At 44.9% G+C, this 27,502-nt stretch overlaps 1 protein-coding gene across 3 annotated transcripts; it reads left to right on the forward strand.

Annotated features, from left to right (window-relative positions):
* The first annotated feature begins 1,428 nt into the window (after positions 1-1,428).
* ANKRD31 (ankyrin repeat domain 31) lies at positions 1,429-16,171 on the forward strand. Of its 3 annotated transcripts, none has more exons than XM_061570862.1 (15): positions 1,429-1,469; positions 1,900-1,949; positions 2,111-2,178; positions 2,306-3,280; positions 5,297-5,425; positions 6,043-6,185; positions 6,503-6,874; positions 7,608-7,698; positions 7,973-8,066; positions 8,443-9,295; positions 10,580-10,720; positions 12,201-12,324; positions 13,846-13,980; positions 14,855-14,953; positions 15,100-16,171. In XM_061570862.1, the coding sequence occupies exons 4-15, from the start codon at positions 2,740-2,742 to the stop codon at positions 15,300-15,302; spliced, it is 2,925 nt and encodes a 974-aa protein (XP_061426846.1). In that variant the 5' UTR covers positions 1,429-1,469; positions 1,900-1,949; positions 2,111-2,178; positions 2,306-2,739; the 3' UTR covers positions 15,303-16,171. The 3 variants fall into 3 exon arrangements, with proteins under 3 accessions (XP_061426846.1, XP_061426849.1, XP_061426850.1); XM_061570865.1 differs by having other exon boundaries at positions 1,431-1,469; positions 1,900-1,940; XM_061570866.1 differs by lacking the exons at positions 1,429-1,469; positions 1,900-1,949; positions 2,111-2,178; ... (4 more) ...; positions 7,608-7,698; positions 7,973-8,066 and having other exon boundaries at positions 8,408-9,295.
* The last annotated feature ends 11,331 nt before the right edge of the window (positions 16,172-27,502 follow it).

Raw genomic sequence — 27,502 nt, forward strand, 5'->3', positions numbered from 1 at the left:
GTGTCTTGGTTTCCTTGGCTAATTTGTTGAGGCGTGTCAGCTGATCTTGCATTGTTCTTTAGGCTTTTGGCAGTGTCAAAGGGGTTGTGTAGCGTGGACTTGAGGGTCATGGGGACTGCATTTGTGTTTTCTTCTCTTACCTATAAAAGGCATTTTTTGTCCGTGCGTGGACGCAACTTGCGACGGATTTAACTCACAAATTGTGGGGTTTACGCTTAAAAAAAGTACCCAGATACCACATGATAAGCCCCGGCTCTCTACGGGACTAGGCCTCACAATGGCACTTTGTATACTTACTAGATAATATTATAGAGTCGATATATACTATTATAGAGTCGATAGATACCCCTATAAAGTCGGGAGATACTACTGCAGAGTCAGTAGATACTATTATAGAGTCAGTAGATACTACTATAGAGTAAACAGATACTTTTATAGAGTCAGATACTGCTGTAGAGCTAGATACTACTATAGAGTCAGATATTAGTCATTCTATTGTGTGTAGGGTGTTTAGGTATATATGCCTACGCGTGGGTAAAACTATTTTTAGAGGGGGGTGATCGACAATTTTCGGAAACCTTTTAGATAAACTATTTACCCCCCATTTTCTATAACTTTTTGGACTTCTGCAAGCATCTTATAATGTTGTTGACGGACAAATGGACAGACAAACTGCACGCTGGGCTTTCACAAAAGCTTAGTATTTGTCTATGTATATGTTGTGTTTTTAAGATAAGTTTTTAAATACATTTTTCACCCGGGCAATGCCGGGTACTTCCCGCTAGTTGTTTACAAATGCCTAGTGTTGGTAGATAACACAGTTATATAATTTTCACGGGAAGGCCAATAACATGATGAGATTTTTTTCATTAGAACACCAGATTTTCAGAGGTCACTCACAACAGCCCCACCTAGTGGCAATGTCACGAGCCGCCACTGGTGGCGAGTGATATTTGAGTCAGTCCTGGTCCCCAACCCTCCCCGCCCCCACACTCGTCAGTGTGGTCAAGTATGAGCAAAGAACTCCCATGACTGACATGGCATGGGGAAGCCATCCAGCATTGGATTCACAAAGGACTGGAAATGATGAATGTTAGTGACTAGGCTAAGATTATCAATTCACTACACTTGGCCTAATTTAATGACATTTGGCTGTTCCGATTTGAATCGTCTTCGTAATCCAACATATCATGGGCCACATTGACTTATCCAAATGACAAATGTAATGTTTATGTTCCAGAAGGGCTCTCTCCGGTGATCGCAGTCGTGCCCAAAATAAAAATCAACATTCAGGACTGGGGACTCGAGACTGACCCTTCAGCGTCCTGCCATGGAGGTTAAGCGTTTTATTATATATTTTTTTTTGCTTGTGCTGCATATTCATGTAATCACAGAAAATATGGTAACATGTTCAATTGTTCACAGGAAACGGAAGAGGAAGGGTTTTCCCAATCTCTCTTTGATGAAATGTAAGTGTTACATGTGCTCCTCAGATTTAAAGTTGACAATATAAATATTTTCCCACGCTATATTGTGCTGACATTGGTGATGGTTCATCATCACCATCATCAGCTATGGTCGATTAACCGCTGGATGAAGGCCTCTCCAAGCTGCAGCCTTCCAAATTGAATCCTGCAATATAATAATAGAGCACAGATAGCGTGGAAAAACCAGCTGAAATTATTATGTTTAAAACGTAGGCTTACGCGGCCAATATTATTAATAATAAAGTTTTTTTTTGATTAGATTGTGTAAATATTTATATTATAATTTCAACAGTTCTTTTTTCCACGCGATCTAACCCAGAAACCTTTATTATGAAATATGCACATCGAGATTGCTTTACAGACTCAACATGACGGTGGCTCTGCTCAATTATGGCATTTTTGTCTATTTCAGCATTTCGAAGAAAAATGTACATTCTTCTGAAGAAGCCAAAGGTCATTTTGGTCAGGAAGTTAAAATAAAAGCGTATTATAATTGTTGTACATAACACATAATAGACACTCGCATTCTAAATGGGCAAAAGCATAAAATATACTGCAGCTGCTCGTTGTGAACATGTGTGCACGAGAATGTATTGTCATATTGTTTGTGCGTTTGCCTTTAGACTTGGTGGGAGTTGGTGAGGGCATGATAATTAAACCCCCCAGTGACAGAGAAGAAGTTGTACAACAGGTGAAGTATACATTTAAAAAAACATCCCATTACACTCAGTTACAAGATACAGTGTCTATTGTAATATAATTTTACAATGTAAAAAGTATATATTTTATCTTAAACATTACAATGTAAATAATTTCAGGAAATGGAACCAGATTATGAAAATTCTGGAATCAGCCTCATATCTGGAAATGTGGTGTCGGTGTATCGCCCACTGGCACATACTTCTGAAAGCTCAGCTGCTGAAGACGAAAGTCAAAGAATGCTCCAGGTTGGAGATTGTGTTGCAATGAAAAAATTCAAAGATTCCCACTATTCTCCGCACGCCTCTCCTATTCATATTAGATTTGGGGTTTCCGTGCCAGCTGAAGACGTTCGTGCAGTGAGCATTTCATCAGAGAGTGCTCCAAACACATTTTCCTATAAATGCACACCCAACGATGTTTTTTCCAAAGTTTATACATCGAATAAAGTGTCGATGTCCTTGGTTCGAGTGAGAGTACACCAAGTGATATCGCTGCCCTGCCTACAAGACCTGATAACCTATCGATCACCCAGGAGAGCAAGGAGAGCTCCATGACAGTAATAGATTCATCAGACAAAGCGATGAACACTTTGAACACGATTGTGGTTGATTCTAAAATCTCCGCGGCTACATTACCGTTAGTGACCATCTGGAAAAATGGGAAAAGTATATATTTGGAAGACGCAATTGAAACTAATGTGCCAAAGAATGAGAAATTGAGAACGTATGCAAAATACAAAGAAAGAACTGATAGCTGCGCTGAAAATGCTGGAAAAACGAAAGTGGGTGAGGTTACTTTTTGCTCAAAGATGACATCGCCACTGAGTTGTCAGGAAGACACCATTGCTGATGATGCCTCAAACACCTCTTGTTCATTAGATGTGCTGTGTGGCGAGCATACTGCAGGACAAATGACTGAGAAGAATGCAGAGAGCTGCAGTGTTGAAGTGTTGCTGGATTCAACAGAATACTCAAATTTTGATTCACAATTTCCACCCGAAGTGAGAAAGTCGTCACGGTTGGCAAGAAAGTGGAAAGATGGCCCACCAACTTATTTCTGGAGAGGAGTCAAAAACATCAAAACAGAGACACGTACGTTGGCTTGTGTGATACATTCGCATGTATACATCGTCTATTTTCTTGGTTCTTTCGGTAAGTCACATAGATAGAAAACAAAAATCTAAATTTAAAGCAAAAAACCCACGACGCTTCGATCGCAACACAAGTGGTCTTCAGGTGGAGAGAAAAGAGGGGGCAAGCCTCCAAATGTAGCTAATTTTGATTTTAGTTTTCTATCTACATGACTTTACCGAAAGAACCAAGAATTTGAATTCCTGCAGTCACGAAAGTTTTATGTCTAAAAATACGTCGTCTATTTTACATCTAACAGCTATTCCCTCTCAATCGGTTTTCTTTGAACAATTTATTCTTTGCAAGGGTAATTAAAAATTAATTATTTGTGTTCATCGCCATCTACATACTTTTCATTTTATTTATGCGGTTGTGCGGTCTATGATGCGTTTTTGGGTTGAGCCGCGTGTTCGGCATGATGTCGGACATTTGGCTGCACGAACAGCACGTGGTGCAAACTAACAACGCACCGGAGAGCAATAGCTTCGATTAGTTTCTATCATAGGCCTGTGGTAATAACTTTTGTGGTTTATATTTGTAATTTTGTATTTTTATTATTATTTTGTAACCGTGGTTGCCCTTGCAACAGAGGCTTGTAATCTCAACGGGCTTTCGACTAGTCGTACATGTTCAGAATATTTTTGGCCAGGAGATGGCAGTGGATTCTTAGACTCATGTGGGTTTCCGCTGGGTACCCCAGCCTTCCACCCACATGTCAAACAGTATTGGAATTGGCAAAAACATCCCAATGCAGGACCCTCATGAAATAGTCTTGAAACTCTGTGAGGCTTTCCTGGATAAGTGAAAGCCAATTGTAGTATGCATTAACCCAGACTTCTAAGTTAACATTAAGGATTGTGCACTTTTTTTTCAATTGACAGCATAAGCACAATGAGCTTAAGTAGTCACGTTAAGAAGGGTATGTGTCAATCTTTCATATCTTCTTGGTTCTTTCGGTAAAGTCACGTAGAAGGGAAATAATAAAATAATAAAAATAAAACATAAAATACAATTCTCACGACGTTTTGGCCACAACGCAAGCAGCCGTCCTCAGGTGAAGAACAGGTCTGTCGGAAAGACAGCGTCTGACGCTGTCTTTCCGACGCTGTCTTTCCGACAGGTCTGTCTTTCCGACAGACCTGTTCTTCACCTGAGGACGGCTGCTTGCGTTGTCGCCGAAACGTCGTGAGAATTGTATTTTATTATGTTTTATTTTTATTATTTCCCTTCTACGTGACTTTACCGAAAGAACCAAGAAGATGAATCCCTGCAGTCACGAAAGCTTTAAATCGAAATTTAATCTTTCATATATTTGTAGCGTGGTGGTCTCGAAGTAATTTAATGATGTTTCGTGCCTAATATATTTATGTAAGCTTGTACAGCCCTTTTGTCAACCCACTGCTGGATGAGGGACAAGCCACGTGCTGCACCACAGTGGTTGGTGATGGTGAAGGAATGGAGCACACAAGTCGAGAGTTACAGCAGTGGGTGTGTCTGTGCGGCCCACTGCTTGCCCACCTTGTAGCCCCACAGCCCTATGACAACACACTTGTGGTCACCCATCCAACCATTAACCAGGCTCAACCTGCTCAGCTGCTGGGATCTGATGAGATTGGATGCATTACGGGTGATTAGGTCCAAGCTAAAGCTGTTTAAATTTCGATTTAAAGCTTTCGTGACTGCAGGGATTCATCTTCTTGGTTCTTTCGGTAAAGTCACGTAGAATGGAAATAATAAAATAATAATAAATCATTCAGACTCTGTCTCAGAGTCATTCGGACTCTGTCTCCTCGACAGACCTGTTCTCCACCTGAGGACGGCTGTTTGCGTTGTGGCTGAAACGTCGTGAGAATTATTTTATTGTTTTATTTTTATTATTTTATTATTTCCATTCTACGTGACTTTACCGAAAGAACCAAGAAAATAAAGCTGTTTAAGTTTGTATTGTAATCCATGTGAGCACTTGTTGTTCAGCAGATGACTACGTGAACGCGTGCAACATTAAAGGCGAGACTCAACTTCATTTGGCAGCTTTGAAAGGTCACTTGTCAAAGGTGAAATCTTTGATTCAGAGTGGATCAGACGTTAATGCTCCGGATTATGCTGGTGAGCTTACTGTGTTGTGAAACATGCTTTGCTCGTGACAAAAAATACATCATCGCATGTGACATTTATTTTATCTACTTGGAACATACTGTCCATTTGACTCTCTTGCCTCTGTGTGCTGTGAAGAAAAGCCACTGCCTGAACGTTGCCTATTTTATCTTTTTTATTTTATGAATGTCATTATTTTTGCCTGTTTAGCACTGGCAATGCAGTATCACTTAATAATTTGGCCATAACATGGCATTTTTAAAAATGTTATTCAATTAAGAAACGCATTAATGCATTAGCTCTAGCCTGTAACGAGAGGTCACGATAACTGTGGTGAAGATAAATACAACTTTAGTACAAAGTTGTGTAATTCAGGACGCAACAAAAAAACTGACAAGGGTTGCCCAACACGTGGTAATAAAAAATAATACGTCCAAATAATAAGTCTTTTCCACCAAGACAATGACATCACAAGCCTAGCACGTGCCTTGCCCCACCCAATGATGTAATTTGCCCGTGACGTCATCTCCTGCAGTTCACAAGATACTTTCTGAGGTTAAACGCATTATAGAAACATTGTTTACAAATACGTTCTCAGTTTTACGAATAACTTTGTTTTTACTCTTAAGGTTGGACGCCACTGCATGTAGCGAGTACTCATGGGTTTGTGAATGTAGTTCTGGAATTGGTCAGAGCCAAAGCAAAGGTTAATTGCCGTGGCTTGGATGACATTACCCCTCTGCACGACGCTGCCAAGTGTGGTCATTGGAAGGTAACGGTGCACCTTCGACGTACAATTCGCCTCCTTCCCATATCTGCCCTTCCACCTAACACAAATAAAAGTACAGTATTCTTTATACATCCCGTAAGCCGCACGGCCTTCTGGGAGTGCATCATTTCAATGCCATTCAACATGGACCGTGAAAAAGTGTCACTGCCCAAAAGATTGCCTGTAATATACATTTCCTTTTAAGGCAGCGTTATTCAATGAATGTAATGTGTTCATGAATGTGTTCAGTTTTTTTTTTATATTAAGCTTGCAATACAGTGTGTCCGAATAATGTGTTTATATTGTGGTTGTGTGTGCAGGTGGTGCAGTGCCTGCTGGAGAATGGCGCAGACCCCCGGATAAAAAATGCTCACGGCAAAACCGCCCTCGAGTTGTGTCAAGATGCCAGGGTGCAACATCTGCTGAGTACCTGGGCTAAAGCACAGTGCGCCGATGGCGACCAAACGAGATTACTCGTGGACGAGCCAGCCCGTTTCCCTGCAGGTGAAGCTAGTAAGGAGCCAGTGACCGCCTTTAGGGGACGTCACTGCCCTGCTAGCGAGGTAGAGATCAGACGGAGCTGTGATGGGGCATTGAAGGACCACTGTCCAGAAGGGAAGACATATCCAGTGAAACCAGGAAAGAAGAAAGGACACGGACATTCAAGTGATAAACAGCTCCATCTCATTCAGGTACAGGTTTTACACGGAGGTGTTAGTTACTAAATAAGGGAACTTGCCCAAGGGGACAATCAGCTTGTGTGCTGGATTACGAGAATTTGAGCTGGTGACACCTTGGGGAGGCTAGCCGTGGATATACGATAATTGCTGTATTGTACCTCAAATCTTTCAGTGTGTTTATTCATCAATATGGATGTAATGATTCATTAATTTATTTCATCGACTCCTACGCACAGCAATACACACGTACAATCATGAGTACAATTGCAAGTATTTACAATTTCTGTATCTTTTCAGATACACAAATGTTACATTTATTTTAAATGAAATGAACAGCATAATTGATGGGAAAAAAATATTGTAAAATAAGATGTGTTTTAAATATGCATTCTTTAGTTGCAGGGGGTCAATCGATAAATGACTTGATCAGCGGGTACGTGCTTTAAAAGCTCTGGGGAGCGGAGGTGTAGTGGTTAGCGCACTGCCCTACGAACCCGGTGAACGGTCATGGCCACCATCACTGGTGAATGTCTTCACCGGTCCCAGGCCACCGATACCACTGGTATTTTGACTCGGCCTGAAATTAGTAACTGGTATGTAACATCATCACTGGGAAAACAAAGGCAGCATCCAATCGTGTGCCATGCTGGACTTAGTGGGTGCTCACTATCGGCGTTTGTGCCAACAGTCCATTAAAAGCTACGTGGGGGATCTTTGTTTTTGCTTTGTAATGAATGCTACTTAGGTTTTTAAGGAGGCTATAAAAGAACTTGACGATATCGAGGTCACCCTGCAGTCCATAAAGTCATGGGATCTTTCAGTGACTGGAAAAGCAGGTACAATTTCAGATCAGTTTCTTCTTTTGTAGAAAACACGTCTTAAAACATGAATGTTTTTTTGAAGCTTGTGACCGTACATGTATCACACTCCCTTTTAAGCTGCAAAGGTACGACTTGTGATAATTATGTTATGTGGTAAAAAAAATGTACCGGATAAAAATGGCAAATGTGATAAAGAACAATTATGTTGATTTGAAAGGAGTAGGTTAACGCTTTACATATGGGAAGTTGTACATGTGCAGTATAACTAAATTATTATTTTTTTTAACAGGCGAATACAAACAAGCTGTACAGAAGATGCATTTGATGCTAAACACTTTGCTTCAACGTCAAAAGAAAGACTCACATTCTTTGAGCAACAGCACGTAATGAGTGAAACGGCGTCTTTGACATTGTTGTTTTTAATCTGTATATTCATTAGCTTCAAAGTAATACTTTTTTTCCTCCTTAGAGTGCCAGAAACTTAAATTAATTGGAGGCAAACATATTATAACCCTTTACATTTGGCTGGTGGGAATGGTAGTTGTGGTGTTCTCCCGATCAGTCAAACCCCATACAAGTATTAAAAAAAAAATTACATTACGTAAAATAGATTGAAAATTGTCAGCAAGAAAGTAGCACCTTAAATGTATAATAACCATTTGTGTATATTTTAAAACGCAAATGTGTGTATTTTAAAATGTGACGTAAAATTACAAACGTTAACTCTTTTTTCACATTGCCTGCTTTGTTTACATTTAGAAAGCACTCAAGTGTGTGCCGAGCCAAAGCGAATAGTGAACTGTGGGATCTGCTCATGATTCGCAAAAAAAAATTTATGGAACGACTCAAAACTCACAGGGAGCTCAGCTTCAGATACAAGACTTTCCAGCAAGAACTTAAACAGCAGTCGGAGTTTCAGCAGCAGACGTTGGAGAGCGGAAATTCTCAGGGGGAACAAATACCCTCGGCATCGGGAATGACTGTGGAATCGAGTGACTTTGCTCAGGTTCCGAACACCATTGTGCAAGCAGAACAACAACAAACCATGGGATCATCTGTGGTCATTCCATGTACTTCGGAAAACACGTCCGCTCCGCCAATCACCGATTATGCAGTGCAGAAGGACAGAGCTACTATAGTGCAAGTAGGAAATATGACTTTTGATTCTGAGGAGGTGGTTTATATCCCCGATAGTTTGATCAGCTGTACACAGAAAAGCAGCGGCCAGAGTTCAGCAGTGACACCTGAGCCCTGTAACAGCCAAATGCAAATACTTGCGAACGGTCTGTCAGCGGGAGCACAAAATGAATACGTATCAGATAAGTCGGCTGTCGTTCTTCAAAACACACCACAGATTTTAAGTGTTACAAGGCATCCTACAGATGACCATGACTACACCCGGCTGCACGGACAGCAAAAAGGGGGCGTAGAACGTCAGGATGCGGACGTGGAAGTAGTTATTCGAGCTGCACCGGGAGAGGTCATCATGCGGCCAACTGAAAGTCAGACAGGTGTCACGGGAAAAAGCATTCCGTCGTTTCTCAGTTATCGACAGCTCGTTAATCAAGGGGTTTTACAGCCCGGGAAAGATGTTCTCTCCATTCACGTGAAGGTAATACGCACAGTGTTGAATGCAATTACATGGACATGCAAGTGATCACAGTTAGGCATGTAGTGAATCGTCGATTAAAAACGGATTACTCCACAAAATGTATATTGTGTCATGCGCACAAGAATCAATTATTTAGTTTGTAAACATTATTTGCAGCTTTGCCGATGACCAATTGACCCGGAATGTGCCTGAACGCGTCAGATCTCGGAAGCTAAGTAGGTTTGAGCTTGAATAGTGCTTTTATGGGTAGCCACCATGCAGTAAAAAAAAGTGTTACAGGCTTGCGGGTCTATATGAAGGGAAAAACAATGTAAGTTGCACTGTGCTATGCTGCCACGCCTGTGATCCCCACCTTAAATTCACACTGGTCACCGCGGTGAAGTATGGTCAAATAACTTCCCCACGGCTTGCACGATGTGAGGAAGCCCTCGTCCAGCAGTGGATTGACAAAGGGCTGTACATGTACAAACATACAATTAGTCCGATGGAGTGAAATAGACGGCACAAACAAAATGTAGCATTGGAAAAAACGTAAGAAACGGGACAAAGGACACCCGATTCGTGAAAAATAATTATTGAAAGGAAGAGTTGCCTTGAATCATGACAGTTCTTCAAATATTCTTGGTTCTTTCGGTAAAGTCACTTAGAAGGGAAATAATAAAATAATAAAAATAAAACAGTACACTTCTCTAGATGTTTCGATTCCAACACAAGCAATCAGGTTTTCACACATGCTGATTACTTGTGTTGCAATCGAAACGTCGTGAGAATTTTATTGTTTTATTTTTATCATTTTATTGCTTTATTTTTATTATTTTATTGTATTATTTTTATTATTTCCCTTCTACGTGACTTTACCGAAAGAACCAAGAATATGAATCCCTGCAGTCACGAAAGCTTTAAATCGAAGTTCTTCAAATTTGGAAGGCTGTGGACCGTGTCATAATATTTCAGTGTGCTCAAGAGTTTAGTTGACAGCGATATTTTTTGTGGCCCAATTATTAAATCAAAATAAGTCTGAGTCTGATTCCCAGCCACATTTGACACTGTTGGACGAGTGATATCTGAACTCGTCCTTGATCCACCTTCAAGCCGCACTGAACAGCATGGTGGAGTATTGTCACTCAACTCAATTGAGCAACACACTGGGGAGTCCTTAATCCATTAGTACATTGACTAAAGGACCGTATAAAATATAAAACAGGATTGTAAAACAATATACAGGATTAGCAGTAACCATTTGTGGAATAATTGTGATATGCGTGTGCATGCCTCATTTCACAGGGCACGGTGCATTATGCCACTTTGCTGATGAATGGGACTATCCTGACGCCACAGCTGGTGATGTACAAATCCCCGATGCTGTGGCATAAGGCGCTCTTGGCAAGCAACTCCAGCCCCAAGTGGAGCGTTACTGCTAGCGTGGTACGTGCGTCATTGCCACGCTCCAAGGAGCATGCCATCAATATTTCTTTTTCAGGGTTGATGAGATTTGCCATGGTCACTTTTCCGATGCGGTGTGCGGACGTGTGCCGCTCTTTGTTTGCCGTAGCTTGACGCCGGACGTCACGTCAAATATTGAAAACTCGTGAAAAAATAAGAATAGGTGTTTACCCTTTATGGCAATAAAACAGTTGTTAAGATGATAATTGTTTTTTTACCCTTCTATCTGGCAACAAAACTGACACTTTTTTTACAAGGAGTCATGTTTGCATAGACCACAATACCTGTAGTCATAATGCAAACAAAAAACATAACTCTGATAATGTATGCACTGTCCTTGAAGTTGATTGGTCCACACCCGAGACAGCTTTCCTTAGAGCCTAGTCTCACATGGGTTGGACCAGATGACGCCTTTTATTTGATTATTTCCCTCTACGTGACTTTACCGAAAGAACCAAGAAGATGAATCCCTGCAGTCACGAAAGCTTTAAATCGAAAAAAAAAAATATGATTGCCAGAAAGGGTAAAGCTATTGTTCGTCTTTCATCATTTTTGATACTGGTGTAGAGAAGTTGGCGACGACTCACTCAGAGACGAAGGTCAGGTTAAGGGCTTTCACCCTTTATTCAGGGCTACACAACACACGGGGGTGGGGGGGGGGTGAACCACTTCCCAGGGGTTAGGGGTCCCGGGCTTGGTCCCACTCGGTCCCGACACAGCCGGCTGCCCTGTGCCGTCTCCTCTGCGCCGGCCGTGGGATCAGCCAACACGGCCGACCGAGGAGCACAGCCACGTCCAGCCCTGGCGCTGTGCTATATCCACTATCCCTACCCTCTTGACCCTGGCTCCCCGTTGCACCCTCTCTCGACCCTTGACTCCAGCTACGACCCCGCTTACGTCACGGGGTCCCCCCTTTATCCTCGAGGAGCTGTGTCGTCATGTGCACTGTCCAGCGCGCGTGAACCCACGTCCCGTGACGCCATCGCACCGGACAGCGCACATGACGCCGCCACTCTGTTCTACTCCTCTACATTGGCCAAAAGGTCCCACAGATATTTCTTGAGAACTGTTTTTTGCTGTTTAGTTTGTAGTACTTCCCCCCCCCCACACCTCCAATTAGCACTGTTGTCTAGCCTACGTGCGAAAGAAGTTCAACGTGCACACAAACACGCGGCACAACCCGAAAACACATCGGAGAGCCTTGCAGCAACAAACGCGAACACCTGCACAGTAGCAAGGCCAAACGCTTTGAGATGAGTAATGTTAAGTGTCTGGTACCACACATGTGACATTCAATACCAGTGCACTTAAGAACTTGTCAACATCCCATCGGCATCGCCCCAACGCCGCGCACACATTCAGTGTTTGCTCTTATTAGATCATGGCGGTGCAAACAGTGTCAATATAAATATTTCTTTGGTTGACTTTGTGAAGCCTTGCTCATGTAATTGCCTTCTTTCAGGTATCGTACGAGGGAAGAATGATGTCAAGTTATGCTAAACGTGAAAGCTACCCATCCGCACCTCTGGCGATTCCAAGCATTGCAGTCGCTGTTTCGACATCGAATACAGCAAACATTGCTGCTCGTGCGTATTGAATTATGTTGTGAATACAATGCCATGTATGTGTAGTTGGGAGCAACACTATTTATTCACATAACAGTACGTAACATAACACAACCTTCAGTTTCATTTATTTGGTATAGCCCTGTGAGCCATTCGGCTCTTGAATCGGGTGCAACCGCAACAAACAAAAAACAAAAACATGAACAAGAAAACATCTTAAAGTGACTATGTGACTATGTGCAAACAGAAAATCCAAAAAAAGACAACTAAATATTGCAGAAAAAGCACCGTACACCAACGCTGTGTGCAAAAATCCCAGTGGGATGCAAGTCAAACAACAACAACCACAAGACAACTTCGATTAAGGCCATTAGTCTTAACTCTGTACTACAACAAACATGGCCAAACCAAAAAACTTTTCGAAATCGCCAAAATAAAGCCATAAAAGCAATGTAACAGTGATCATAGGAACTGTGACCGAATTTTCACAATAAACGACATAAACAACATGCAGCCATAGCTGGCTGCTTGAGTCACTCCACAACAGCAGGAGCATCAGTCGGAGTATCACAATTTTTCAATGCACCTTTAAGATCAGCACACTAAATCAAAACACACATCATACTTTGCAACGGTCATCCGGAGCGAAACATTTTATTTTATTTTAGGCCACTGAATAGCAGTAGCAGCTAGGGGTGTACAACTCCTCTAGAGCAGTTTTGAGTGAAGATACAGGGGCCGCGTAGCTAGTTAGTACGTCGGAGTCTCGTTCGTTATCTGGTATCGGGTGTCAAATGCCCATCTCACCACGCTACGCTAGAACTAGACACGATTCGCTATCCCGGACCATGAGCTGGGTCCCGGACTGCGTGGCTAGAGGCTTCTTCTCCCCGACGTGGATCTTCCAACACCAACACTTGAAGAACCCCGAGCTCCTCACGGGCTGGGGCTGGCTCCGCCCTCAGCCCCGTCCACCTTCCAGGCTTCTAGAGCTCCTTCTCGAATGTTCCCGAGAGCTCTTCGGGACCACGTGACCGCCCCTCGGCCCCCGTCCACCGGTGCCCCCCCCTCTAGTATCGTCTGGTCACGTGACAACAGGTCAGCCAGAGTGTCGTGCCCCAGAGTAACCCTCGCTGGTTGACTCTCCCTCTTGCTCCCTCACTGGGAGCCGGCACCGCACACTGCTCATGGTGCCTCCGCTCTCACCAGCGCTCACCCAACCACCGCTAGAGTTGGTACTGCAGCCTGCAACCAGGGCTGCCCGTAATCACAATGTTACCGGCTGTGACTTCCCGGCACCATACAGTGACAAGTAGTAACTACATATTGTTGCTTAAGGAAGTAACTTGATAGCATCGATATGTTATTACTGCATCCCCTCGCCATCCGCGGTATTTACGTGTCCTTGCGGCATATCACTTTGCTAACTTTGCTAACCGCGGCACAGAGTTTTGTGTATTCGCGGTTGAGCACGGCGACCGGCACTTGTAATTTGAAATCACCCTGCAATGTGTTCCCTCCGTGCATCTTCTCGTCTCCCAGCTCCCGCCACCGCTCTCTTCCCACCACCAGGTAAAGGTGGGGGGGGCAGAGCCCCTCTTCCTTTGAACAATCGCCTCCACCCCCCCGTTATTACCTCAACGCCATTACCATGGACTTCATCCCTCAGTATAAAAGGTAAATAACATAATTTTATCGTTTTTAATTATATTACTTGAACATTTATTGGGTTTTTTGTTGTTATGTTATTGTGTATTTTATTTGTGCTTAGTGTAGGAACAGGCAACGTTGACTTTGGCGAGTGTAACTGCAGCCACAGTTGCCCCCATTTCCCATAATGCCTTACTAGTCAGGAGCGTAACATGCGGCGGTTGTCGATGGATTGTTGTATTCTTATTGTATATATGTACTGTTTCATGAAAAGATTGTAAAAACTGGAGGACAAAGTGTAACGTTAAGAATGTTTAACTTTCTGTAATGTAATCTGCTTGAAATATTTTAAGCAAAGGGATAACATGTATATTTGCTGAAGCTTGTGAAGCTGACTCGTCGTACTTTAAGCAAGGGGAGATTATATATTTGTCTAAGGCTTGTGGATTGGATTGCATTTAGTATTAATATAATAATGTACACACAGGCTTACAGTTGTACGTGGTATTTCATCTTCCCCGTTAGTGCTTACATGGTTTAGGTAAAAAATCATCCGTGAATAAGCATGTTCCTGAATAACCCTTTTTATGTATGTATGTATGTTGAACTTCTTTCGATGTTAGATACAACTTTTTGCATTTCTTTATCGCATATTGTGACATCTCGTCTGGTGTGAACTTTCTTTATGGTCAACATCCTTTCCGAGTTACCACGTCAATTATCAGTTCAGCCAAGCATAATTAAATTTACTCATTTGTCGATTTACTCAAGAATTAAATGTCAAAACCAGTCGGATTCGTGTGATGAATGTGGGATGATTAATGCATCCAGTTTTTTCCCCCATACAATTAATGATATAATGTCTTCTCTAGGTCTTTATGTCTGGCATTTATGTCCACAGGTCTTGCCCAAGAGACACCTATCTACAGTGAGACTCGGTCTTGCACTAAACCCAGGGATGCCCCCATCACTAAATACTTTATTTTGCCATCGCCAGACTGTAAGTAATAGCTTTCACTTTTCACAGGCTGATTAACATATTCAGTTAATAGTTACATAACCAAATTAAATTATTTTAGCTTGTGTAATTTATTTGCAAAATCTGCACACCCTTTCACATGTTTTGCACAACTTTGTTTATTACAGGTGACCTCACTGGATGTGAAGGCTGTCAGATATTCACGTATCCAAAGAGGATTCTTCTGGTACAGAATTCTGAACTCTGTCCCATGTACTACATTAACAACCTATTTAATAACCCAGACAACTGGGATTTCCTATGCAGCGAAGGAACCAAACACGCTGATCATACCTCAACTCAGCCCTCCAGCAGCAGGGAATGCTCTTAAATTGCGAGCAATCACACAAGTAGCGGGCATGCGGCTCTTCTTCAAGCACCGCTTCAATCAGCAGCCAATGTTGCTAACTAAACATTTAATTTTCATTTTATTCCACTCATCTTCTTCATCATCAGCCACGGTTAATGGACTGCTGGATGAAGGCCTCCCCAAGGCAAAATATGACTCCGCTTTGTTGATCGTAGGCTGCTATGAGCAGTGCCGAGTGTTTTTCAGGGCGTCGGGGATTTGGGTTGTGAGTGCTGGTGGGCGTGTGATTCAATCCATCTGCCGTATGATCAATTCCAGGTGTCTCATGAACACGATGAGCTGTCTGCTGTTAGAAACGAGCGTGCTATGAAGTCTATCCTCCGTAACTGCCGGTCTTTATGAGAGGGCGTTGGGGCCAGGACCCCACCACAAATCTGATCGACCAGTTGCCACTGGCTTTGTTCTTTTTGGGTCAGGTTTGATGGGAAAATCTGTTGCTCACACAGGGTGAATGTTGTTAATGCCAGTTCATTGCATATTTATTTACAACTGCTCTACAATGTAAAAGCCAGATGTGTGTAGTTGATGTGAAAATTAACGTCTTTGTTCAGATGGTTATAATGAGAGATCGATTACAGCTGGGTCTGTCCCAGTTGGCGATCCAGAAAACATTTCTGCACCCGTCACACCACATCCAGTATACCTTTGACTCTGGCTGTGCCGACTAGCAACATATTGTACCTTACTCGACTCTGCCAGTGACCAATAAGGTTTTCAGTTAAAGTAAGCCCCGGTGAAGAGCGTAGTTTGTTGTTAGTGCTTAAAACTTCAGTTATTCATTACTGTTTATTGCTCAGTTCTACAAGTGTTTGCAGTTGGATGTTGAAACAGATCCATTAAAATTCGATTGAGCAACGTTTTACGAGTGGTTTCACCTTCTGTTACTGATTGATAAAATGTGTGTTTTAATTGTGGTGCTTACTTTAATTGCAACTGTGTGAGTTTTACCCTTGCTGGCATATCTGGCTGTCTTTAACTCAAACACACCGCCAACAGAGACTCAAGATGTCAGACGGGACACGAATATTTGCTTTCGTACATCGCTGTGTCCAATGCCTGCAATGACTGGCTGTGTTGGATTTATAGGTGAATCGAACGTGTTATGTTTATTGCTCTTGCACAGAAAAAAAATCACCGTTTTTTTAAGCAATTACCATGAATGCAAAACACTTTTAATCACCATAATTCCATCAGGCCACATAACATCGGTTATAAAGATGCGAAAAAGAGCAATGCATGTAGCTGTTACATGAATACAAGAATACCGAAGCCAGCGATGGTAAAGTGAGAACTTAAGCATTGAGTGTCAATTAATCTTAGAGGAGTAAATGGTTGACAGTCTATAGGAACTAAATCACTTGGGAATGTGTTCAAGATCAGGATTGTTCCTGGATAGTGCTTAGATATGTTACTATAAATGGATGTGAAAGCTGGACAATTACCCTACAAAGCAAACTATAACCGAGATAAATACGGTTTTATGAAGGATATTTTTGTTTTATGTACTGACCAGATGAGTAACATTACGGATAGCAGGGTACACAACAATTAAATGTTTAGTGCTCGAACCGACACGGCAGCTTCTTGTCTTTCCTCATTACTTTATTGCGTGTATGTCGCTCAACATTCTTTCCTTCAACATCGCTCAATGTTCCTCCGCTCACGCCGATCCACAACCCCTCTCTCCGCTCGCCGCGTTCCGCCGGCCTCACTCGCTCCCCTTAACTCCTCCGTCGACTCTCCTCTCCGCTCTCTCCACCATAGTTCGGCTGCTCTTTATCAGCTCCGCCGTCCCACTCCGTCGTAACTACATCAACTTCTCTTCCCACGCTCCAGCCGCTTCCTACTCTTCGTCGTCCCACTGTTACTCCACACTTCTCCACTGCTACCCTACGCTTCTCCTCTCCACTGTTACCCTACGCTTCTCCACTGCTACCCTACGCTGCTCCACTGCTACCCTACGCTTCTCCACTGCTACCCTACGCTTCTCCACTGCTACCCTACGCTTCTCCACTGCTACCCTACGCTTCTCCACTGCTACCCTACGCTTCTCCACTGCTACCCTACGCTTCTCCACTGCTACCCTACGCTTCTCCATTGCTACCCTATCCTGGTACTCACTCTGCTGCTCCGACTCTCCATCATCTGTCTCCTCCCAGGCGCGAACTCCCGTCTCCAAAAACCCCTGACTTTATCCCCGAACCAATTAATTCCCAATTAATCTGGGCATCCCCCAAGACGCCACTCGCCCCCAGCCCCCGCTGCCACGTGGCATGTTTTTGCAGACACTGGCGCCTTTCTCCGACAACAACACCCTCTCGGCCAATCAGCGCCTTGCACCCTTAATTGCCACCTGCTACCATCCTCAAACATCACGCCACCTCAATTGGGACAACAACAACGACCAGCCAATCAGCGCCCTGTGTCCTCATTTGCTCTCACTATACGCCGCGTGCGCGCACACCGACCCCAGCGCGTGACGCGTATCTCAAGTACTACAAATGTATGATAATTTAATTAAAAGAACGGCCAGTTACATTTCGTGGACATGTAATGACAAAACAAGGGAGTGAATACTGCTAAAATTTTCGGTACAGAAAGCCAGAGAAGATTTCAAAGCGACCCCCCCCCCCCCAAAATAGAAGTCAAACTCCGCCGATGCTGCCTTGCTTCCGACTTGCAGCACAACACTGGTAACGAGTGATGTTAACTACCTCGCCGGGTGTGCAGGAGGTCGTGGATCCCATCCCGACCCTGACGCCTGCTGCTGTATATTTGGAGTTTGTGGTGTCTCTCTCCCCTTGGTGGCGTGGATTTTGTTTTGCTCCGGGTTCTCTGGTTTTTCCCTCCACATTTAAATACACGTGTTTAATCTTAATTTTTCGATACTTTGCTAGGTTATTTAATTTAGTGTGTTCTGTCTCCCTCTAAGCCTGCTTACCTTACCTCCCCTCCCTTCGTACTCATTGACATGTAAAAAATTTTCCCTACCCCCTCCCTCTCTCCACGCGTTTAGATTATTTCGATTATTTGGCTGCTAATCATTTCCACATGTTAAGCCACTTCGTTGAGCTATCAGTTGTGGCCAGGTCGCTTCTGAAATATAATCTAATAAGCTCAGTGGTCCTTACCTGGTAAAATAAAAAATAGTTTCCTCGTATTTGTTTTAGTGATTTGCTCACCTTTCCTATACTTTACACTCCTACCGTGTCTTTGTATTTGTTGTTGTAGCGCTCTGACCCGCCCCTACTGTGAAAGAGCTTCATAGCTCATCGGATTCCTCCACGTGCGTGCATGTTTATTCGTTTCTGCGATAGAGCGAAATTGCAATTTACCGTGCGATATATTAGGTCCGCGATAATCGATTCAGTCCATCATAGCCCCCCGGGGTCGGCACGACGAGCACCAGCGCTTGGAGAAGTTAACAGCGGTTTGTTTTATGGATAGACTTGTCCCCGCCATAACAACGTGGAATATCCACCACTGGCTCCGGGTTGTAAACAGAGAATGAGCGCCTCCTCAATGCTCATTTGAGCGGTAATTGTTTTGATATTGTTGACTTTTAATCGTATCCAGAACCGGCCCTAGACCTTTGGGGGCCCTAAGTAAACTTTGGTTGGAGGCCCCTTTGATGTATGATTGTTTTCACCCACTAGCTAGCAGTGACTCTAGGGGGCCCTCTGCTGGCCACGGGGCCCTTTGCAATTGCAAGGGTCGCTTAGTGGCTGGGCCGGCTCTGATCGTATCGTTAAACATTGCAGCAAGGAACCCGATCACATTCTTCAATGTTGCAGGTATATAACGATCAATATCGCGGAGTGTATTACAACAGCACGGCTTAGAATCTTTAAACCGAAAGGGAGCCTACGGCAGTGCATGATTGGCGTTGACTGCATTTTTGAACCGCAAACTGCGGGAGTCTCGTGGGATACGATGACGTGGGCTACGTGTCCGAGGAACGTTACCTTTTACTGGTAGGAACCTCCTGGTTACACCAGCCCACAGGGGATGATTGTGTCCGTCGTGCAGGGAGAGGCTGGGTGGGGAGGGGAGGGTGGGGAGGGGCTGGGTGGGGAGGGTGTGGCTGGGTGGGGAGGGTGTAGCTGGGTGGGGAGGGTGGGGAGGGGCTGGGTGGGGAGGGGCTGGGTGGGGCTGGGTGGGGGGTGGGAGGGGTGGGGCTGGGTGAGGAGGGGCTGGTCACCCCGTGGTGCCCTTATAAAACTCAACGTTTAGCCTACTCACGCCGGCTTGTGCCCGCCCTCACAGTCGGGCATATTTGTGGAATACACCACGCCGCCGTTGACCCTGGCCATTGACCGAGCAACCCAACGTTCCTACCAGCTCCCTCCGCAGGAGGAATGTGTTTGCGTTGAATCGGCCCTCGTCGTGTCAATGACATCTGGTGTACACGTTGGACTTCTCGCGCACCGTACGTAGCCGACCGTGCTCATCGGAGGATGTCCCAACAGAGTACGTATTTTGTCTACGAATGCCCTTGAATAACATTGGCGTGGAAATCCAATAGGCTGATGGACAAATATAATTGGGGCTTCGGCAGGAGACGCTGCTAAGCAGCAGGTGATGTGTATAGGAGTGGAAGCACGCGCACCGACGGAGATGGAGCGAACATTGAGAGTTTCCATGAATGAGCACATCGCAGGGTCGTGAGAGATGGCACTGGCTCTGCAAGCCCTTCATCATCAAGTGGAGTGACCTTGGATGACCGTGATGATGATGGCAATGGACTCAAACATTGCAATCTTCTGTCCTGTACGCAGTGACGGGAGACCTCGTTATTTATATAATTACTCATTTCAAATTAATTGCTCACATTCCAGTGCGAGATGTTCCCCAAATACTGCAGCGGATTTTAACAAAGGCTTCTGGATTTTAAACGGGATGGCACGGACTCACATAGGCAGGGTATGGAGCTAAAAGCCAGAAAAGTCAATAATGCTAATTGCAGGAATAATTTTGCTACATCCACCGCTCTGTATTTCACCCTCATTGAATCTTTTTTTTAACCAACAAATTCGGAGGATTATAGGAATACCGTGCCACGCAATATTATCGGCTTGTCGATGTATGAGCGTGCTTTGCACTATAAGTGGCAGTGTTCCGGAAAATATCGAATTAGAACCCAGGGCCCCATTCGGGGCATTGGCGAGGCGTTTTGAAATACCACGCGGCCCTGCAGGGAAGCTGGAACGCTAAAAGGCAAGTACAGACACCGCCTAATCACGGGTTAGTTATCCACGTGCGAAACAAGTTAAGATGATATTTTCCACAATCCATTAAATCGCGCGGTCTTCCGAATCTTACGAGCAGCGTTCAACGTATTCTACGTTGAACTTCTTCTGCACCGCACGTACCCAACCGTGCTAATCGTAGGTGCGGGGGGGTAAGGACAACAAACTAAACACTAAAACAGCGTTGGTTCCCCAACAGCAAGCAACCTGAATCGGTTTCAACAAACCTTGAACAGGATTCAGGCCTGCTGAAACCAACACTGCCCGATGGTTATAGAACAAGGATCCCTCCCCGTGTTAAAAATATATGCGTGGGCCTTAGTTCGAGTGTGGAAACTGTACAACTGTAATGCCCGGCAAACACGTGTGTGTTCATACACCAACGTTAGTATGGCCAAGGCGTGGCTATCTCGTTTCCTGCCTGCTCTGTGGTTGGGGGAGTAGGGTGAGATTGGTGGTCGTGTTTACCACATTGTTGGAAAAAACCCGATTTTTCCAGCGGCAGGCATCGGGTTTTTTCTTTAATACAATTAAACCCGATTTTGGGGAATTAAAACCTGGTTTAATGAATACAAAACTCTGATCCAAGGCTTAGGCTGCGTCCTCGTCGGTGCTGCTATCGTACTCGGGGCCGTCGGGCACAGGGTAGTCGTAGAATGCGGCGGGCAGGTTGGTCTTGATGAACACGAGCTTCTCCTCCACAATCGTGGGCGCCAGTGAGTTCCTTAGCTTGGAATGGATGAAGCCCATCGTTGAGAAGTTGGCGAAGTGCGTTTCTGCAATTAGAACCAATTAAACCGGATTTCTCCCAATCTCAGACGATCGGGTTTAATATAAAAAGACAATTAAACCCGATTGTAAAAAACCCGACTGTGCCACCCTTGGTTTACCAGTTTCACTGCGGTCTGAGTTGTCGGAGCTGGTTTGCCCCCAAAGCCCTCTCGTCCTCCAAGACCTCCACGTGTCCGTGCGGGAGGTGTCTGCTACTTCAGTTTTTTCTTGCTGTGGTTGTCCCACCTGATGACGATTGCTTGTGTTGCGATCGAAACGTCGTGATTTATTGTTTTTCTACCTACGTGACTTTACCGAAAGAACCAAAGAGTATGGATTCCTGCAGTTACGAAAGCTTCAAATCAAGATTGCGAGAGTAGTATTTGGTGTACGACATCATTGTCGTCGTCGTCACCATCTTCACAATCCTGTAGGGTTACCTCGTTTAATGCGGGAGGCCATGGAAACAATTCAAAGGTTCACGACACTGTTAAACAAACGTGAAACGTAAGGCGGACATAGTAACGATAACATCTTCTTTGTTCCTGTTTATTCATGGCTCTGCTGTGTTTAAACAGTACCGAGGAAATGCTGTGATGCCAATCTAGACACGTGCGTTTAGGGCGCGCGTCTGCGATTCATGTCCACGCGATAAACTGCTGCGTTGCGCGGTCATTTGTGAAAGCCGGGTCGCTTGTGTATACGAGCTAAGTAGCTCAGTGGGCCTTGACTGGTAAAATACAAGTTTCTTTTTATTCTACGACAGTGCTGTTTAAGAATTTAGAAAGGGGGGGTTGTGGTCCTTAAGTAGGGGGGGGGGGTTTGCCCACCTCCCCCAACGCTACGGGACTGGATCATCAGCCGTAATCTATCCACTGCTGGTGTAATGCCTCTTTAGCCCACGTCATCGCAATCTCCCTTGTGCAGCACGATCTGAACTCGGGGGACTGATCGTGAGTCATAACGATGATTGCTGGGCGTCACAACGTTCCCGGCACGTGCTTCAGGTCGCATTCTGATCATGGGCCATCTGAGTTCGAATCAGGACCGCGGCTAACATCAGGAGCCAGCGTCGAGTGATGTATGAACCTTTCCTGAACCTGACTCATCCCCCCCCGATCCCTCAAAGCCCGGTGCTGATCGTTGCCAAGCTTGTCATTAGGCTTTTCAAATGCTACTTTTGTTTTGAATGTTTTCCAACATGGCAAACGTGCATGAATTGTATTGGCCAAACATGTCAATGCAGGACCTTTGATAAAGGGCGTGATGTATTTACTCAAGGACCAATTGGGTTTCATAATCATGCTCCCAAATGGTACAATAACCCGGAATACATCACCACAATTTAAGGTCCGCTATGAACGCGCCGCGCAGTGCACGCGGTGTAAACGAGAGGCCGAGTAGCCACACCTGCCGTGCCAGTGCTGCTTGGGATTTGATGCGCGCGCGACATCGCAACGCGTCCACCAAAGGACGTGAACCTCGTTCGCCTTCGCACCAATTAAAATTGTTTTGCCTCTCGGAACGTCAAAGTGTCTCCCCGCTCGTCTTCATCCATCGGCCCATCCAGAGCCACTGGTTGAACTTAATACAATTTAAATTTCGATTTAAAGCTTTCGTGACTGCAGGGATTCATCTTCTTGGTTCTTTCGGTAAAGTCACGTAGAAGGGAAATAATAAAATAATAAAAATTAAACATAATAAAATAATTCTCACGACATTCAGACGCTGTCTTTCCGACAGACCTGTTCTTCACCTGAGGACGGCTGCTTGCGTTGTGGCCGAAACGTCGTGAGAATTATTTTATTATGTTTTATTTTTATTATTTTATTATTTCCCTTCTACGTGACTTTACCGAAAGAACCAAGAAGATTAATACAATTTTTTGTGGCTGAGCTCAGTATTTCTTTAGGACCTGCACAGTCGTCTCCCAACGAAGTGGCACTTGTTTTAGAGACCCAGGAGATGTTTTTGCCACCTGGATAGATCATCCACTCAGGTAAATACTTATCCACATAAACCCCCTACTACCCACACCCCCTCTTTGTTTCTCCCTAATTTAGTTTAACTTTTACTGGCCAGGATACTGCCAGGGTCAGGGTGTAACAATTACAACCACTGGACTAGGAGGTCATTAGTTCAATCTCCCATGCAGCAGTTGAAACACTGGTGAAACTTCCTTTGACGAATCTCCCCCCCTTACCCAGCACCCTCCCCCCGCCCCTGGTAGATCGCATATGGTGGGGTAAAATATGAGCACTCACCTTTCAAGATTGTCTTTTCAGCATGTTAGAGTAGGCCAAAATGCCCTCTGGAGTGACTCTGTAGGCCTACTCTAGTGGGAGGGCTTTCTGCCCGCAGTGGCGTGAGCGAGACTTTTCAGGGCTTCACCTTCAGCTGTGAAGCACTTCGTGAGGTTTTGACGACACTATACAGAGTGAACCATTATGGATAGCCCACGAACATTATAGACATGGGGATTAAATTGTAAAAAAAAAACACATTATTTAAAAGCCTCTACAATGTCTACATGTCCCCCAACCAACATCCTCAGTACACGTATTAGCCAGGCGGTGGTGGTGGCTATGCGCGTGGCTGCCTGTAATCCAGCACTGTGGAGGCCGCAGCGAGGGTTGGTGGATTAACGCACAAATGTCGTGAAACTCCCTTGCCATGGGCATCAACGTGCAATTCCCTTGAGTCGCCAGCAGCCTGCGGTAGAGCACACACATGCACTCCACCTGTGCCGTATTTATGGGATAGAGCGTTTCTCCTTCGCACGTGCGAATTCTCTGGGTGCTCCAGTTTCCTCCCACGTGTAAGCGAATTGGCCGATGACACCTTAATATATAGAGAACCGCAGAGCCTTGGCAATTGCTGGTAGTGCCGGCTCACCACGTGGCTGCCTTCTCGCTTGTCTGTGGTTCCTCATTGCGACTCTGAGTCATTCCCTCACGACGAGAATGAGGAAATGCTTCGGCGGTGGGCGTTACAAGTTTAAATTATTACATTATTATTACTTTTTCTAACTTTCCTCTGTAAAGTAGGGACGGAGCCATGGTCTGCTCCATTCAGTCACCTGTTGAGAAGAGCATAAGACATGTCTATGAGAAACTGTGGCGAGATGTTGACTACCTCGCCTGGTATACAGGAAGTCGTAGGTTCGATTCAGACACTGACGCCTGTTGTATATTTGGAGTTTGCGTGTTCTCCCCGTGGTCGAGTGGATTTTTCTCCGGGTCCTCTGTGTTTTCCCTCCACATTTAGAATCGTGCGTTTAGAGCATTTTTCTGGTGTAAACTTCCACGTGATAAGCCACTTCGTTGAGTTATCATTTGTGGCCAGGTCGCAACTGAAAAAGAGCTACACAGCTCAGTGAGTCTTACCTGGTCAAATAAAAAAATGTGTTTGTAGTTTTTTATTTAGTTTAAAAACCAATGGGGTATCTGTAAAAGAAATCGCGCTACACAATCACTCGTTAGCGGAACTGGGAAAAACGTCCCAAAGGGGGAGGGGGGGCTCCTCTATGAGAGTCTTGGAACTGAGAGAGGCTTTCCTGGGTAAATAAAGGACATTATTTTTATTATTTTAATCACCAGCCATGGTCAATCCACTGATGGATAAATGCCCCCCGCCCCCAAGAGCCGCCGTCGCCACCACCACTGATGGATCACCGCGACACACCAAAAAGCAGAGCCGTTTTCATCTCCCCATTATTATTATTATATTCCCTACTGTATTATACAATGGGCGTATTTACAGTCATCTTACATCGTCATACATTTGAAACTTGGAAGAATTAAAACACTGCTTTGTTTTTTTTCGGCGCTGGGCCGTAGAAACAACATGTCTTGCGCGTTCATTCTCCCTGCCAGACATTGTTCACGTCCCGGATGCCACGCGTTCCATTTATTCCGAAGAAATACAACACCCGGCGACAGGCCCTTCGTACGTTCGCACGTGGGTACAAGGAGCGGCCAACATCGGTGGCGAGCGATATCCGAACTAGTTTGGGTCCTTCAGTCGCCACCCTCCCCGTCGTCACCACCACCACCAAAACCGCAATGACCAGCGTGGTGAAGTATGGTCAAACAACCCCCCACGATTTTGATTTAAAGCTTTCGTGACTGCAGGGATTCATCTTCTTGGTTCTTTCGGCGGTAAAGTCACGTAGAATGGAAATAATTAAATAATAAAAATAAAACATAATAAAATAATTCTCACGACGTTTCGGCCACAACGCAAGCAGCCGTCCTCAGGTGAAGAACAGGTCTGTCGAGACGACAGAGTCTAAATGACACACCCCAGGCTTGGAGCGTATATTTAAGCTGGGAGGGAGGAGGAAGAGCGCCTTGACAAAATAATTTGCATATCAAGAGGAATTTTAGCATATTCATGGGAAATGCAGATATGCGATGAGTACTACTTGTGAAATGCGTAGGAGGTTTAGCGAGGGGTTTAAAGTTGTGTTTTGCCCGTGCATTATGCAGGATTAGCAGCATCAAAGGGAGGAGATAGGGGGAAGCATTAATAAAGGGAAGGAATGTTAATAGTCTGTAGCTGCAGTAACTAAACCACCACGTAAACAACTAAAGTATAAACTACATAGTATCATCAGTATACTAAATATACTCTCCACCCCATGAGTGACACGGCAGTGCTGTACACGCGTGTCGTTCCGTCGCGTAGCGCTCGGTGTGTCGCGCCACGAAGCCCGGCGACTCGAGCTCGGTTCCCGCTCACGGCCACCAACATCGGTGACGATTATTCGAATCGGTCCTGGGCCTCCCTTCGGTTGACTCAGCCTCAAATGAGTACCTGGTGCGGCGTGTAAACATCGCCACCCACCCCCTCGTGTGACGTGCTGGCCTTCATAGGTGCTCGCTAACAGCACTTGCCCCAACATTTTGTTAAGGCTATACGGGGGATCTTTGTCTCTTTTTGCTAGGCATGTGTCACATGACAGCTCTGGACTGCCTTGTGTACGAGATGCTCCATCTCAGGAAATTGCCCAGAGTGAATATCTCTGTGGCTCGGCGGTAGAGTGAGCGGCTCCCAGTGGAAAAGTCGCGAGTTCACATCCTGCGGTAGATAAAATAGGTACCGCTTTGTGGGGAAGTCAACAGTCGTTGTCCTGTGGATAGACTAGCCCCCACCATGGGAATGTGGAATTTCCCCTACTGCCTCAAGGCTCATTTGGCGAGGAAATGTCTCTGACATTTGACTTTGGGTTACATACCGTGATAACTTTAACAGCCTGAGACAACCGAGCTAAGAGTGATGTACAACACTAAGGGGCTGTCCATAAATGACGTCACGCGATTTTGGACGATTTTTGACTCCCCCCCCCCTTCGTCACACGGCGTCACAAAAAGTCAGACCACCCCCCCTCAAATATGACGTCACAAAGCTCTGCCCCCCCCCCCCCCCAAAAATTAAACATGCTTCAAATCGTTGTTTTATATTTATATTATTTTATTATTTCCCTTCTACGTGACTTTACCGAAAGAACCAAGAATATGCTTCAAATCGCTTTAAACTATTGTCATTGTAGTGCGTATTTAATGTGCCGCTGCACTCTGATGTTGTAGGAGAAAACATTTATTAAAAAGTCTATTTAATTAAGTAGAACGTGTTGTCTATATTTATTTAAAGTGGCGCATTTTGATGTGACGTCACATTTCTCAACCCCCCCCCCCTCGTCACACATCGTCACAAGTGTCTGACCCCCCCCCCCCCCGCAGGTGCGTGACGTCATTTATGGACGGCCCCTTACACACGCGTTCATACAAACGTATACCCCTAGTGTATACACGTGCATTAACAACACGCGTGTGTGTGTATAACAACAACACTCCTACAACTACGCGTGTCAGTGCACGTGTATTGGTGCGTGCGCGCGCTTTAAACTCCACTTGCCGGTATGCTGCCACGTGTCGGCGTTGGCACACTTTGCCTTGCGGGGCTGGTTGGCTGACCAGCACGAACCCTTCGCGATGTGTCTGTGTGTGTGTGTGCCCACCGGAGCTTCTGGGCATTAAGCGGTGGCGGTGGGCGGGTGATGTGATGTGTGTGTGGGGGGTGTCGCTAGCGGCGTGCGTGCGGGTCTCTGGTATTGGATTACGGCGGAGGCAGGGGCGG

Source organism: Lethenteron reissneri, chromosome 46 (genome assembly GCF_015708825.2).
Source record: "Lethenteron reissneri isolate LAM-NWPU_2019-01 chromosome 46, ASM1570882v1, whole genome shotgun sequence".
Taxonomy (NCBI): domain Eukaryota; kingdom Metazoa; phylum Chordata; class Hyperoartia; order Petromyzontiformes; family Petromyzontidae; genus Lethenteron; species Lethenteron reissneri.